At 52.2% G+C, this 15358-nt stretch overlaps 6 protein-coding genes across 6 annotated transcripts; 3 read left to right on the top strand and 3 right to left on the bottom strand.

Annotated features, from left to right (window-relative positions):
• Nucleotides 1-640: 640 nt before the first annotated feature.
• AA0111_g5978 (hypothetical protein) lies at nt 641-952 on the top strand (the record flags this gene model as incomplete). Its single annotated transcript, XM_028652149.1, has 2 exons — nt 641-687; nt 745-952. 2 exons carry the CDS (start codon nt 641-643, stop codon nt 950-952), a joined length of 255 nt encoding a protein of 84 aa, XP_028506517.1.
• Nucleotides 953-1331: 379 nt separating this feature from the next.
• Nucleotides 1332-2916, bottom strand: AA0111_g5977 (hypothetical protein; the record flags this gene model as incomplete). The annotated part of the gene is made up of 2 exons (XM_028652148.1): nt 1332-2263; nt 2313-2916. The coding sequence occupies 2 exons, from the start codon at nt 2914-2916 to the stop codon at nt 1332-1334; spliced, it is 1536 nt and encodes a 511-aa protein (XP_028506514.1).
• Nucleotides 2917-3430: 514 nt separating this feature from the next.
• On the top strand, nt 3431-6541 carry AA0111_g5976 (hypothetical protein; the record flags this gene model as incomplete). Its single annotated transcript, XM_028652147.1, has 2 exons — nt 3431-4711; nt 4757-6541. The coding sequence occupies 2 exons, from the start codon at nt 3431-3433 to the stop codon at nt 6539-6541; spliced, it is 3066 nt and encodes a 1021-aa protein (XP_028506515.1).
• A 1212-nt stretch (nt 6542-7753) lies between these two features.
• Nucleotides 7754-9381, bottom strand: AA0111_g5975 (hypothetical protein; the record flags this gene model as incomplete). The annotated part of the gene is made up of 2 exons (XM_028652146.1): nt 7754-9114; nt 9165-9381. The coding sequence occupies 2 exons, from the start codon at nt 9379-9381 to the stop codon at nt 7754-7756; spliced, it is 1578 nt and encodes a 525-aa protein (XP_028506512.1).
• Nucleotides 9382-10624: 1243 nt separating this feature from the next.
• Nucleotides 10625-12302, bottom strand: AA0111_g5974 (hypothetical protein; the record flags this gene model as incomplete). The annotated part of the gene is made up of 3 exons (XM_028652145.1): nt 10625-10708; nt 10756-11726; nt 11792-12302. The coding sequence occupies 3 exons, from the start codon at nt 12300-12302 to the stop codon at nt 10625-10627; spliced, it is 1566 nt and encodes a 521-aa protein (XP_028506513.1).
• A 1146-nt stretch (nt 12303-13448) lies between these two features.
• AA0111_g5973 (hypothetical protein) lies at nt 13449-15338 on the top strand (the record flags this gene model as incomplete). Its single annotated transcript, XM_028652144.1, has 5 exons — nt 13449-13570; nt 13618-13648; nt 13776-14237; nt 14294-14372; nt 14425-15338. 5 exons carry the CDS (start codon nt 13449-13451, stop codon nt 15336-15338), a joined length of 1608 nt encoding a protein of 535 aa, XP_028506510.1.
• Between the last annotated feature and the right edge of the window lie 20 nt (nt 15339-15358).

Here is a 15358-nt window from a genome sequence, read left to right as displayed (position 1 = left end):
AGCTGCAAGACTTCTAGAAGAGCGTTTAATGTGTCTTGGCGGTAAGTCTGGGTACACGTGCAGCATGCAAATATCCGGATCCTTGCAGAACACATGGAAGGTCAGTATAGGTGGAGATGCGCAATTGAGTGATGTTTGACAGGAATCCAGACATGCGGATGTCATGTCTAGGATGCTGAGACGACGGCGAAATTGTTCCGTGTAGCCTCGCCGTCGCCCGACGCCGTCACCAGCATGTCAAGGCCTGAAGCTCTTCCAGGAGCGGAGATTTGCATCAAGGGCGCAGGCGGAGGCTTGGAAAACGGGTCCTCGGCCTCAAGGAGAGTCTCCCCACGTTGGGTGAAAAGGCTAAATGCACTCCCCCGCAAAGGACCATGCCCATGTCAGCTAGCGCAGCGGCAACGCCAAGGATCGCGAAAAATGTTGGAAAGCGCGACTTTCAATTATCCAAAGCAGCCGTCTTCGCCCTACACCGCAACCAAGTCCTAGTGGAGATCTCGCGGCTCGTACTATCGTTGTGATTAGTCTTCGGATTCCAATCACCCGAACAAGCTCTGTTCCGATCCGATTCGACAAGAATAGACTTTGCGCAAGCCTCCGCCCGCCTCTCTGCCCCACGCCTCACAACCTGACCTCCGCAATGGCTCAAGGTGCCGTCAAGAAATCCAAGGCCGCTGCTCCGAAGAAGTAAGTCTAGCTCCGCGCTCGACCTCCCACGCGCTCCTGCTGACAACATGCTTCCAGACCAACCCAGCGAGTCCAACGCGGCGCCCGTATCATTAAGCCCAAAAATGCCGCGATAATAAAGCAAAACAAGATTGTGCACAAGAGCAGCTCTGGACTGATAGGACAGACCGAGAAGCTCCTCGCGCAAAAAGCCGGACATCTGGAAATTCTCAAGGGAGGAAAGAAGGACAAGAAGGAAGGCGGTGACAAGAAGAAGTCTGGTTGAAAAGTCACCATGGTACCACCAAGTATTTGGCGAGGCGCAGAAACTTGTCGCCGTGCAGATCCAAAAGCTCAGCATAAACAGCAGGACTCAGACGTATAAGGGACTTTGCATGCGATAAGTGTGGTCAGCAGTATGGAACCACGAGCCTGGTGTGATGCTATCGTGTAACCCAAGACAGGCCCCAAGTGGCTACCTGCGAAAATCGACGGCACAAGGTACACTTGGACATAATGTGGGAGTTGGAGCAAGCATATGGCGAACAAAGTCGTCTATTCGTAGGGCAAATGCTGAGCTCAATCCTGTGAGTCTCCAAGTAGCATACCTAGCGCCTTGCCGTCACCAGAGAAATGAAAGGAACCGTAATCTCGTCGTCGTGTTCTCAAATGATACCCGCTCGTGCAGCTTCGCCGCCTCCAGCATCGACGACTGCTTCCCTAGCCTTTCCTCTGCCTAGTCCTCCCTCTCCAACTCCCATCCGCCTTGCAACATAGCGCTGTGCAACGATGCCTACACTCAAGTTGATTGTCTCTTCCATCCACTCACTAACCCATTCTCTTGGATCCACGCCGCCGCTCTCGATAATCTCATAGATCTCTTGTGGTAGTTGCTGTTCCTCGCCCGCCGCCTCGGTATTGGCAGGCGCATCTAGCCAGTCCACCCATTTGGACGGGAAAGACTGGCTGACAGACTTGAACGAGATGCCATGAATTGGATCATGGAGATAAATTGCAAACGTTACCTCCTCCTCGTCGTCCTTTGGCTCTTGAACTTCTGACTTCTCTTCCGACGACGATGTGGCGAAGAGGTCGTCTTGTGCAGGATAGCTGACAGCCTGAATTGCGATGAAAATGTCGCTACTCCGTACTGGGTTTGTCTCACTTAGGACTTCTGTAGCTTGTTTGGCAGCTTCTTCTACACCTCCCCTTGCACCGAAGAATTCATTCGCGTATGACTCGGCGCTGACTCTTGCGAGCTTGGTGCCCTCTACAAGCCCTTTGACTACTGAGAGATCGCGCTTGTCCGTGTGTCGCCACCATGGTCCGTCGTTCCAGCCTCCACCACCGCCTCGGTAGCCTTCCAACGATCCGCGCTGTGTTGACTCTGAGCCTCGCTGAATGACCATGAGGTCGCCGCCTTCAACTTGTGCCATAACTTGGGCAAAGGTTTGGTAAATGAGGGGGTCGAGCGAGGGGTATCCGATAAGATCGTGTGTGATATGGATCTGGAGGCGTTCATGTTGTGAGATGGGCGGCGCGAGGGTATTCAACAGGTTGGTGAAAGTAGGTACGGCACGCTTGCCAAGTTCGCCGCCTACGTGTTGTTAGATTGATACGTCACACAGGATGAAATGGAGTTGTACCAATGCCACGAAGGGCCCCTACGTTCCCTCGTACTTGCTCTGCCCATCGTTGAGCCTCTTGGTTCTTCTGGATTTCCTGGTAAGCGGCTTCTGCTTGCTTCCTTGCAGTCTCAGCAGCTGCAGTGGCTGTGGATACGAGTCCTCCCCATCCGCCTCCCCACCAAGAACCTCCTGACTGCTTCTCCTCACGAGGCTCGGGTGCACGAGGTTTGGCAGGCTCCTCTTCGGTTGGCGCAAAGCTCTGGTGGAAGGAACGGGTACTCTCGCCTGACTTCCTCGGCGGCGCAGGCCTGTTGTCCTCACTCGTACGTGCCGAGCCAGCAGAAGAGGGAGTGGCCACGCCTGGGGCGCGGCGGGTGCTAGATGTAGTCGAGGACGATGACACTTTGGGTGTGTTTGGTCGACTGACTTGGCGTGGGGCTGCTGGTTGAGACTTTCCAAGCTGCTCCAACTCCTCGAGGTCCTTTAGTGCGTCATCATCTTCCTGCTTCTGGATCTTCTGTCGTGGCGCGCGAGACCCTTTGGTATGCTTCGGCGGGGGTACGGGAGCCTCAGCCAACATCTCCAGCTCGGCGAGCTCCTCGTCGGCGGTTTTTGGTGGCATGATGGCTGAGAACTGGGGAGACTGGTCCTGAATAATAGTCGCCCCAATGGCAAGTTACCCAAAAGGTGGAGATGCGTCTATTGAGCGGATATCACTACAATATCCAAGTCATGGCCGCATTGTTTGGACCATCTGACAGCTAGATGCCAGTCAATTTAGCGTCTCGCGGTCATTGGCCGCCCGAGCATGCGCCAAGCGCATCATGGTTCGGCTCGCTTTTGCTGAAGCAGCCACGCCCCGAGACAAAGATCATCACACGCCGATTCACTGACTATTCCATTTGACATTTCCTTTTCTTGATACTCTCTATCAACTGCTTGCCCGTGTTTGCGCACATTCATTGCTGGGGCGCAACGTTTCGTTCATCTTCTTTGCCTGCAGCTTTTGTCACCCTGAAGGCTTGCGATTCGCGCTACGCCTCCCTGGGCCCCTACATGGAGACATTGCCTCGCCAGGTACACACCAAAACTCAACACAACATTCATTACTCGCATTGGTCCACACTATCATCCTGATGCCACGTCCAAGGGGTGCGGCTACGCGCGCAGCTCCACGTCGCAATTCCTACCAAGATGACACGCCTTCCCGGACTCGTGGGCGAGGAGCAAAACAAGCCCCATCAGAATCAGATGCGCCAGACACGGTTGCACCAAGGTTCAGTCCTACCAAGCTGAGTCCAACCATTACCAGAAAAACCACTCGTTCTGCCTCCAATATTTCTGGCAACTCCTTCGAAGCTGCACCTGAAATTTATGCCTCGTACGAGCATCCATTATTTATGGTCTTCGGCCTCTCTCCCGAGTTCTTCGATGGTCTCAAGAAGCATCACGGAAAACTTCCCAAAGAGCGCAAATCGCTCGTGGGATCTCTGATGGAGCGATCGCTTAGCCCAGAAGACGAATCTGACTCTGAAGAAGAGAGTGCGGAAGAAAGTGAAGTTGAAGTGCCTGTTGCACCTCAGCCAGCGCCAAGAGGCGGCCGTGGACGCGGTGGTCGAGGCTCACGTGGTGGACGCGGCCGAGGCAGTCGTGGCGGCAGAGGTAGCCGGGGTGGAAGGGGAGGAAGAGGAGGAATCACGAAAGCGACCGCGTCTGCCTCAAAAGCTGCTCGTAATGCTGCTGCCATTTTTCCATTTACAGAAGATGATGATGATCAACCGTCCAATCAGAGCACACCCAACGGCAATGCCAAGCCAACCATGCGACTACACAACCTTAACTCTGCGCAAAGTTCCGAGGATGAAAACGAAGAAGCAATTGAAGATGACGATAGCGAGGCTGAGTTTGATCGCATAGACGTCATACATAAACCATCAAGGACGCCACAAGGTTCTGCGCCACCTGGCCAGGACTCTTTCGACGACGATGCCCACACATCTGCCCCAGCGCCTGAGTCCAGATCCGAGCCTACGTCCAAGAGATCGGGCAAACTTGCGGTTCCCAAGATTGCTCTGCCGGACTCGGCTTCGCAGACGCCACAGGAATCCGCTTCAACACCTGCAGAGTCTGCGGTTCCGAAACTGCTGGATCCTGAAGAGGACGTCCTCTCTGAGTCGGATCTGCCCGATCCTTTTGTTGAAGATGCACCTTCTCCAATCGAGGCTGAGTGTGAAGATAGAGCAGACTACCTCTTGCAGAAGCGCTTCAAGCCGATGGCTGATGTACAAGCTGCTATTGCAGCTCTGACGAAGTTTCCGGCGGCGCAACGAAGTACTGAGAATCTCTATGCACTGACGCAAAATGCGCAACAGATTCTCAAAGCGTGGCAAGATGAATACCTCATGTTAGATGCAAGAGTAAGTCACTGCTATTCCTCTACTCTCACCCACTAATAGTTCCAGACCGCACCTCACATGCACCCAGCCAAGAAAGCCTGTAATGGTGGGCGTATTCCTCTGGCCCCGGAGATCTTCGAAGACATGAAGGAGGCCGATCTATATGGCTATGTCTACGACCCGAAGAAGCCTCCAGGCTGCCAGGATCCTTGGGCACAGCGACCAGGTGCAGAGAAGGGTGGCCGGAGAGAGCTACGTACACGTCGCACACGTGACATGCTAGAATCAGCAGCTCCTAGCGAAGACGAAGGCGAAGAAGACGAAGAAGGTCGGCCATCAAAGCGGCAACGAAGGGCCACCCGCAAGTTCGATGGCACTGATACCGGGACTGGAGCCAATACTCCCAAGAAACACAACGGATGGGGCGGTGCACGCAAGAAGGGGGTTAGCCGATTTGCAAAACCGACCTCAGAGACACCGGAACCAGAAGGAAGAGGCACGAAGCGAGCACGAACAACGGCTAGTAATTTACTCCATCAACGCATCCAAGAGATGCGGGAAGAGTCGGTTATTGGCAGTTCCGGAGATGAGGAGTCCTCAGCAATGGATGTCGACGAATACTCCGACGCAAACCCCAAGCGCGGACGTCCAGCTGGTAGTAAGAATGTAGCTCGGCGTAGCGACTATGGGGTGAAAAAGGGTCCACGAAAGAAGACGAGCGAATCCGGAACCCCGGTTCCTTCAGCACATGGTCCGAACGCTCCGCCACCCGCACTGAACTCAATGAGTGAAGGTCAAGGTCAGTTTACCATTGATGCCCAGCCTTTCCCGGATGGCATACCCTTGATGGCACCGAACTCTGCTGAGACGGTTTTCCAAGGCACATCACAGCACACCGCGCCACCTCAAGAGGTGCCGCTTGTGCATCCAAGTGAGTCTAGTACGCCTGACGCATATATGCTCACTGCACCGCTGAGCCAATACACGAATAACTATGTCGACGAGTCATCCCCGACTTCAGGTTCGAGACGAAAACCGCGTGTGAAGAGTGAGAAGCGAAGCCAGTCTATGACGATGTGGTGGGCTGAACGCAAGGCGAAGAAGCGTGAGCAAGACGAAAAAGATGGAAAGCCTGCGAAGCCCACTCCCTCGCGCTCGAATTCATCAAACCGGAGGGGTGCGCGGCAATCTGGAGGCTCGGCAACTGGCGCGACGCCCCAACCACAGGCTTCAGAGTCGCAACAAGCATCTCCAATCCACCATCCTCAACATGCTCCTCCACAACACAGCCCTCATCACGCCCCTCCAGAAGCATACCTTCAGTACACTCAAGGTCCTCCTGGCCCACCGGGTCATTACATGTATGTCAGTGGGCCACCACCACCACCACCACCACCACCACCGCACCACATGATGATGCAATACTCGCCACTTGCGGCGTTACCAACCGGCTCTTTCCCAAGTCCATATGCCCACCATCCACCCCATCCTCATTCAGGTATTCCCCTTACTCAGCCTCCGAGCTCCGCGGGTGGACCATTTGGAGCTGGCCCCCGTCAGCTTGCTCCCGCACCCATGGGCATGCCCACATACCCTAGCCCGTACGGACCTCAAAGTCCAGCAGGTGGAAGGCCAAAGAGCAGTGGTCAGTCCTTACCGAGAAGTACTGCTACAGTGCAGAATGGACAGCAGGTGCTGGCACCTGCTCCATCTCAGCAACAACCTCAACAGCCACAAGGGCAGCACTTCAGTCCGTATGCGCCGGTGAGCGCGGGAGGTGCTGCGGGTCGGGAGATGCCTTTCAAAGTCATGGTACCTGGGCCTACGCCAGAAAGGAGAGGAAGTCGTTAGAAACGGCTGTCTCCTCGTAATAAACAGGCTGTTGGAGCAGGCGATGAGAGTGATGATAGTATATACGTGCTTGCTTGATTGATTGATTGATTGTTTGTTTGTTTGTTTGTTTATTTTGCTTTGCGGTGAGCAGAGCTGGGAGTTGTCGTGCGTGGTAATGAAAACAGGCTGTCAACGAGCCTTTGTATTATAGTAATCATACTGAAACTTTCACCTACACATCTTCTGCGTCCAGTTCCTGCATGCATACAACGAGCTGATGCAGAATCTATTGATCCTTACGACCCATTCCCTACCTCTTCTATTTATAGTATAGCCTTAGGTTCCATCTCTATTCCGACCGTGTGGTCTATCGTTGCAATGTTTCATTCGACCAGAGCTTATCTCAATGACCATGCAGCTGGAGAAGCCTATACCACTAAGGCCTGAGATTACTAGCCCCAACGATTGTTCGTTCAACGCATGCACATTCGTACCGTCTTAGACAATATGCTTACCAACATGCCCTACGGCTCACTGACGAATCTCTAAATCATCAGCAGGCATATATCAGCATACTTACGACCATTCACTAGCAGAAACCCCACTAATCTCAGCGCAATCTGCACGAGTACTCAGTCTGACTGGCCATGCTTCCATCTGGACGATAAGGGTCAGCAGCCTTCAGATGGACTATAATTCCCTTCCCAACACGAAACTAGTGATCACCATTTCGGTGGTAGGGAAATGAATCTAAGACACCCATACAACTATTCTGGGGGTACGAAAGCGACTGTCGGGACAGGCTGGATCAAGTTTGAGGTGAACGCCCTAGATGAAGTAAAGAGAAAAGAGGGATACTTCACGTCACAAGAGGAACAGGTGTAGCAATTCAGATGAAAGTACATGTTGTAACTGAGACGATGAACAGCGCGCTCGTATCATGAGATACGCATGATTAAATGGCAAGAACGCCAGTCATGAAATTGTGAGTATATTATCTCACTTTATGTGAAACCCAAGAGTTCGTAAACTTGGTCCTATCCTACAGTCTCATATGGATGAACTACTTTCACATGTTATTTAACCTGATCACTGCCAGCGCTAAGTTGCTCATGACCATGAAACTCCTGACTCATATTTACCTAGAAACCCAGCCCTGGCGCCAGAAGAATATTTATGAGTGGCCTCGACAATACTTCGTCCAATTAGTTCGCCAGCAGCTCAAGCCCCTTACCACTCGGGACGCTCTGTTCGCAGGACAAGCCAGCCTTGGGAATCGTGTGAAAGAGGGCAGGGTGTGAGAGGGCATTCGCCGTACTTGTGCTTCAGAGAGCACCTCCAGCGTGCGCACTGAGTGTTATTCTCGACGCAGTTGCGGCACCTGGCACCGTTGTCGCACGGCAGATTCTTGTTGTAACACTCAACGCACGAGATCACTAACTTGGGAAGTTTGCTGGCCCCAGAAGGTTTGACTACGTGCGCAGCGCCACGGAGAGACTCGCCATGGTTAGTGATTTTCATCAAACGGCTCTGGCTCTGGCTGAGTTGCGCCTCAATCATTTTGAGCTGGTTGCGCTGGCGATCGCACGCACTGCTCTTCTCCATAAGCTTGCTCTTGATATCATCGATATCAGCTTGATTGCTCTTCTCCTGGGCAGCCTCAAGATCATCTTCTAACCCAGCGACCTTGAGCTGTTCAGCCACGATCTGGTGGCGTAGATCGGTTATGAGCTTCTCTCGCTGAGCCAGCGTGTCGGCTAGGTTGCGGGCTCGGTTGAGGTGATCAACGGAGTTCGTCCGAGCGCGGGATGCCTCGTCCCGTTCGCGAGTCACCCGGTCGATGGTACGTTCACTCTCTTTCATCTTCTGCCCGAGGTTTTCCAGCTCGTGGTCTTTTGCGGAAAGAGCGTTCTCTGTCGTCTTAATATGTCCTTTTAACTCGTCAATCTCAAGCTGTTGCGTCTTGATCTTCATCTCTTTCTCAGACAAAGATCGACCCATTGCTGCCTTCTGAGCTTTGTTAGCTTCGTTCTGGTATTTGAGTTTGCCGAGCCGCACGCTGATGTCGTGATCAACGTCTCGAAGGACTGCGTTGTTTGTTTTGAGGGTCGAAAGTTGACTCTCTAGCTCCAGCTTCTGCTTCTTGATCGTGTTGAGCTCTTTGCCCAAGGACTCCCAGTTCTGCTTGGTCACCCGTACAACGGCTTCTTGATCGGATCGGAAGCCTGATGGTGAGTACTGGAGCGATTCAGTGGGGGTGGGTGGGTGAGTGGGTCCTACACCTGCCGGTAGCTCAAGGCCTGAGATGAGGAGCGGCTGCTTGCACAGTGGTGATGGTGAACGCCTACGACGGTGATGATCGCATTCGCTATCGTCGTCGCTTTTGTAGCTGATGATTGCCTCGGCCATAGTTTCGAAGAGTCTCATGTTCTCTGGACAGTACTCTAAGATCGGCTCGGAGGCGACAAGTGGTGGTGCCGCGAGCTCTTGTTCCTGGAGGAATGCAGCGACGGATTCGGTAGGCTGAAACGACCTTGCCAGCGGAGAAAAAATGCTGGAGCCAGACTGGACACGACTGGCGAAACGAGGGCCTGTATGGCTTTAGCTAAAGGTCAGAACGATACGCCGTTGAAGCACCTACCATTGGGCGCGACAGTGAGCGGCTGCGGAGGTGGCGCAGGCGTCGAAATCGGTGTATACAGCTTCTTAGCCCTCATCATGCTTGCAAGGTCGGAGAAGCTGTCACGGTGAGTTGGCTCTACGCCCTTGTTTGCGAGCGTCATCTTGCCGACGAGACCATTAGTAGTGCTCTTTAGAGAGGCACTGTCACCGTCAAGGTCGATGAGATCGTGAATCATGGTCGTGTCACGAAGGAGGAAAAGAGATGACCTTGTGAGTGGACAGCTTTTATGATTGTGCCCGGTTGAGGTGAGAGAAATCGCAGTCACCGTAGCGCCAAACGTGGGATCAACTCTTGGGGGCAGGAGCGGCGGACGCGCGGCAACAACATACCGTTGAGCGAACCTAGATACTGGAAGGTGAAGTCCATGCAGGAGCATACAATAGATGATGGGTGAAATAATGAGATTCAGAGTGGTAGATGGCAGATAGAGATGCAGGTAGCTCGGGACGTCGTTCGTATGGGCAGAGCATGCCCTAGAGTATACGAACTGTTTTGTCTTGTTAGCGCGTTGACTCGAACTACCTCGCATACCTCCAGGCTACATGAAAGTCAAGTACGACTTACAAAGGACACGCATGGTATACTCCAAGTTGAGGTTTCTCCACAAAGATCCGACCGCATGCTTGGTAAACTTGTTCTACGTGCTGATGATTTCCTGGGGTCATGCCTGGGTATCAGTCTTCCTTTGGTTCATCACTCCGAATTTAGTTTGATCCTCCAATAGGCTTCCTCTTCTTCATATTCTTCTCAAGCGCGGTTCACTGTACAGCCGTGTCCTCCAAACGAACGTATCGTGACTGCATAATCTCTAGTTCCGTCAACGCTACTTCCCAGCACCTTCATTAGCTCTTTCCGGTGTTGTCAATAAGGTATACTGGACGGCAGCTATAGATGGAATGAAGGCGGCTTCGACGACGACATCATGTAAGTCCAGTGAGAAGCCAACGGTAGCATCGTCTTTAGTAGCAGTTTATCCTACGCATCCTTGTATAGACCATGCACCAAGCGGAAACTCAGACTGAAAAGCATCACATATGGCTGTTTTAACTAGTACAAGACGAGAGCATGATTAATCTATGAACATGACTTGATAGTATGAGAAGTCAAAGATTGTGGACGTGAGAACTGAAATGAATCACTGCCATAGCTCGATGATTTGAACGGTTGTATTTCAGACACAACCTTAGAGCAAAACTTACGATCTGCACATGCTTGAATCCTGAACTTGTGGCCAGTATTTGAGATCTACTCTGACCATCAATCGCATCACAGATCGGAAATGCTACGAACGAATGACGAGAGATTGACATATTTGACTTGCGCAGCAACGATTCCGGAGGGCCATCAGGTGCGTATGAGGTTCAAGCATATTGTCCTGATGGCAGTGATGTTCATAGGGTGTTCAGGAATCTTCTTGATCACCGACCAAATCGCTTCAATTCCCATGCTCTCAAAGGAGGATAGACAATTGCAGCCCACGCGAAACCGACAAAGTTGCCCATCTGATCATGTTAGTTACAAATAGCTCAAGGTTTCAGCTTTTACTTACATCGGCTCCGTAAGTTCCAACCTGTTTAGCGATTGGTCCAATGTACCAAACCTGAGCCATACACATGATTGCCCCGATCCAACCAATAACGAACGCTGTAAAAGCGGCGATACCGAGTGGTAGCTTTTTCTTCTGATTCCAGACTTGCCAGTTGAAGCCGGTCTTGCGACGGAAGACCAAGTGCTCTTCCAGGATAACCGCGATCCAGACAGAGACCCAATAGCCCATGAGAGCTAGAAAGTTGGTGAAAATCTCAGCAAGATGTGCGCGTCCGGCTAATGCGCAGACTGTATAGATGACTACACCAACGGTATTCCATATCACTCTTGGTACAGCACCCGCATAACGTCCCAGTATCTGCGCATCAATCCCGGAAGAGTACGTAGGGACAATGAGGTTGGCGACAAGACCCAAGGCAACCACCACGCCGCAGAAGGAACCGAACGCGCCTAGCGGTTTGTACGCTTCGACTATGAGAGCGCCTTGCGATATTCCGTACGCTGCTTCCCACTCCGTGTTGGTCAGCATACCGCATGCGAGGCCGATACCCAAGATGAAGGCGAAGGTGAAACTGCACATTAGACCTAGCATGGTCATGCCAAATATTTTGAATGACGATGCGTGTTCCGGGTAGTAGACGAAGTAGTCGGCTGCTCCGCCACCGTATGTGATAGCTGCGGCGAGCGTCAAGCCGAAGAAGCTGATGCGATTGCCAATGATAGTGTCTGGGTCTTCATCTCCGTGAGACTCAGAGGAAATATTAAATTGCGGACCAGCAAGGCCAGCTAGGATGCAGAGCACAATCAGCTGTGGTAGCCAAGCCCAGCGCTCATAATAGTGAAAGATCTGGTAGCCAAAGGTAGTAATAGCCCACGCGATGATGGCTACAATAATGATGCCGACTACGACGGACATGGAGTTGTCCGAGACAGCGGAAAGAATCTGTCCGGCGACTACACAGTCGATCATGCCTAAAAGGTGCGTGTACCAAGTCAATACATGCCTCACATGCAGCTGGTACAGGGACATGTCTTACCGTAGCCGAGCAGGACGATGATGTTGAGCAAGACAACGACCTTGGATGGCCACCAGCCCGTGACGTATCGTGAAAAGATCATAGTCCGATTCCCACCCTTTGGGCCAAACGTCGCGATGTAAGCCACCACTAGACAGCCAACGAATGCGCCGAAAACGCCGAGCAAACAAGCATCGAGGAAACCAAGGGCAAAGACAGCAGGACCGAGCATGCCCAGCGTGATGTTGTTCGCCGCAAGATTGACGCTGAACCACATTATGGCCACTTGGGAGTAGCCAAGCAGACGCAAATCCTGTCGCTCCTCTGGCTCGACGCGTTCTATGCCGCGCGCCTCAAGGTTGTACGCGACAAGCTGTCTCTCAAAGGACTTCCACATGTCCTGCCACTTGCTCTTTTGTGCCAGGTCTTCATTCTCAGTATCGCGTGCGCTGACAGGCAGTCGGGGCTCGTTGCTCGCATGCGGCGCAAATACAGATTTCTTGTCATTAGGCGGGTTCGTGTTGGGTTCCATGACGTCGGCGACCTACAGCCATTAGTAGCAGCCTCGGAGCGAGGGAAGCAAAGCATGAGTCCTTTCGCAGGCTTTAACCTGATCAAGTTCAGACCGTATATCTCAGATCGCCGCCAACAAAGACGTTGACGAGCGAACACCGGTCTCATGCGCTGTGCTATCTGACGTTACCTTGATCGGGCTTTCTGCTACTCGGATGCATCCTGGCTATATTACCGTACTTGTAATGAGACAACGACGCGTTCTAGGAAATGAGAATTGGGTATGAAGAGGTGAATTGAGTGTCAATGGAAGCGAAAAGCGAAGGGGGACATGATCAAGAACCCCGCTATCGTGCCGTCCCGAAAAAACTTGCGCCTTTCCCGTGTCTTGGAGCCCTCACGTAATTAGACCAGCTCAAGTTGCTCACTATCTTTGAGTTATAACCGAGGGTTCGCGCATGCGCAACAGACACGCGTAGTGATGGTGGTGGTACCATCGCAACCCTCCGAAGCCATAGCTTCCTCCAGTTCACGCGGTGCAGCTTCGGGTCCAGCCTTGCCGAGCTAACATCAGCGCGTCAATACTGCAACGACGCGTTATCTCTGACGGAGCTACAACTTCATCTTGCACCACGGCAAAAGCACTGCGGTGTCGCCGACGAGCACAGACGACCCATGGCGACGTCACCTTACGCATCCAGCAAGTACACGCGGCACTCTTATCATCTTCGGCGTTTACCAATCATCTGGCTTGTTTCGGCGCTTGCCCGACCTTGCACACCATGCTCTTTCCATCCAGCTGCAGATTGGTCCTCTCCGTTCCTGCGTTTAGCATTTGGTATACCACTGCCCTACTGTGTTTTCCCTCAGGCTATGACTCTATTAGGCAGGTCCGTATCTGCTTAGTGACGCATCAACATCGAATCATCGACATCCGCAAGATGCAACTCGCCGGTACTACTGTACCTCGAGTACAATTACCATCCCCGGTTCTTCCTGTGAAACTAACGCGGGGGAAGGTAACGGAGGCTAAACCAGACAGGACTACACTTGAAATATGTACCCTAGCAAGCACTATCGGATCAAGCAATAAGTACCTGCCGGGGTGCGTCAGTCTTGAACAACCTCTACATTCATCCGAACCATTCTTTGGAGTTTATCCACCATGAAGCTGGCAGGAGCGTTACTCATGACCGCTGGTCTTGCGCCAAGACTAACTTTTGCTACGTCTGCGACTCTTGGGCGAGACAACAACAGCACGTGCAGGAAGACCACTGTCGCCATCATGTATGTTCTACTTAGACAGTAGAGTCCAATTGGCTGACCGTGTGTAGAGGTGGCGGGGTTGCTGGTATCACAGCGGCAGTAAGTCTACATGAACATTTGTTCTACAGAGGGAGACGCCGGCAAGACTGAACAGCGGCCGGATGGATCGGCCCGTCCCACAATCACTTTAGACATGCTTCTTTATCCATATACTAACGATTTTCAGCAAGCACTTGCCAACCAGTCCGTCACTGACTTCCTGATTCTGGAGTATCAAGATCACATTGGTGGCCGTATGCGAAACACCAAATTTGGCTCTGATCCCAACGGCAACCCTTACACCGTCGAGCTAGGCGCGAATTGGATTTCCGGATTAGGTGAAGATACCGTCGACGGCCCAGAAAACCCTGTCTGGACTTTTTCGAAACAAGTCAATCTTTCTAGTCCCAATTCTGACGCCTTCTCCATCGCGACCTATAATGAGACGGGTGCTGTAGATTACACGGATATACTAGATGAGTTTGAGGAGTACTGGAGTATCTTCGAACAAAGCGCTGGTACTATACTATCAGAAAACTTGCAAGACAGAAGTTTTCGCGCCGGTCTGTGGCAAAGCGGATGGAGACCAAAGGGCGACCCTGCACGCAAGGCTGTCGAATACTATCTCTGGGACTGGGAGACTGCCCAAGTAAGAATTATCCGAGAGCAAACATCCCTTGCACATGCTGATAGGTCCGCTCATAGACACCAGAGGAGTCGAGCTTCGTTTATGGTATCACAGGATACAACCTGACTTACTACGCTTTCTCAGAGATTAGTAACTGTATGAAATTGAATTGTGGAAAACGATCTAGACTAACTCAAACTTTCGACAGTCTGTACCGACCAACGCGGTTTCAATACGTGGCTCAAGCATCAAGCGTCCAAATTCCTAAAGCCCAACGATCCACGCCTCCTTCTCAACACTGTCGTCTCAAACATCACTTACTCAGATACTGGAGTACACATCACCACCTCGGACGGCTCATGCGTAGAGGCTGACTACGCCATCTCTACTGTCTCACTTGGTGTGCTACAAAACGACGCCATCACATTCGAGCCTAAACTCCCTGAGTGGAAGCAATCCGCCATTGCCACGTTTTCATTCGGCACATATACCAAACTCTTCTTCCAATTCAACGAAACCTTCTGGCCAGATGACAAGCAGTTTTTCCTGTACGCCGATCCAACGACACGCGGATACTACACTGTTTGGCAGAGCTTATCAACAGAAGGCTTCTTACCAGACTCCAACATCATCTTTGCCACACTTGTCGACGAACAGTCTTATCGCGTCGAGGCACAAGACGACGAGACTACAAAGGCCGAAGGCATGGCCGTTCTCCGTAAGATGTTTCCCAATACCACTATCCCAGAACCGATTGCCTTCACCTACCCGCGTTGGTCGCAAACGCCATGGTCTTACGGATCCTACTCCAACTGGCCTGCCGGCACCACGCTCGAGATGCATCAAAATCTTCGCGCAAATCTAGGCAGACTATACTTTGCTGGCGAAGCAATGAGTGCGGAATACTTTGGCTTTCTTCACGGCGCGTGGTTTGAGGGCCAAGAGGTGGGAGAACGTATTGCGGGGCAGATTACTACAGAGTGTGTCAATCGTGGGAGTGGATGTGGATCGTATAACCGCTACGAGGTCTTGCACGGAACCACTGAGTTGTGGGAGGTTAATGCATTTAACGGAATGGGGACGAGTCCGTTCTTTGTTGCCGATACTGGGGAGGCAGAGTAGATGGGTGGCTGGGAGCAAAC

This window comes from Alternaria arborescens (genome assembly GCF_004154835.1).
Source record: "Alternaria arborescens strain FERA 675 chromosome Unknown contig_12, whole genome shotgun sequence".
Classification (NCBI taxonomy): domain Eukaryota; kingdom Fungi; phylum Ascomycota; class Dothideomycetes; order Pleosporales; family Pleosporaceae; genus Alternaria; species Alternaria arborescens.
Note: the sequence above shows the minus strand (reverse complement) of the source record. Positions and strands in the feature narration are given on the sequence as shown.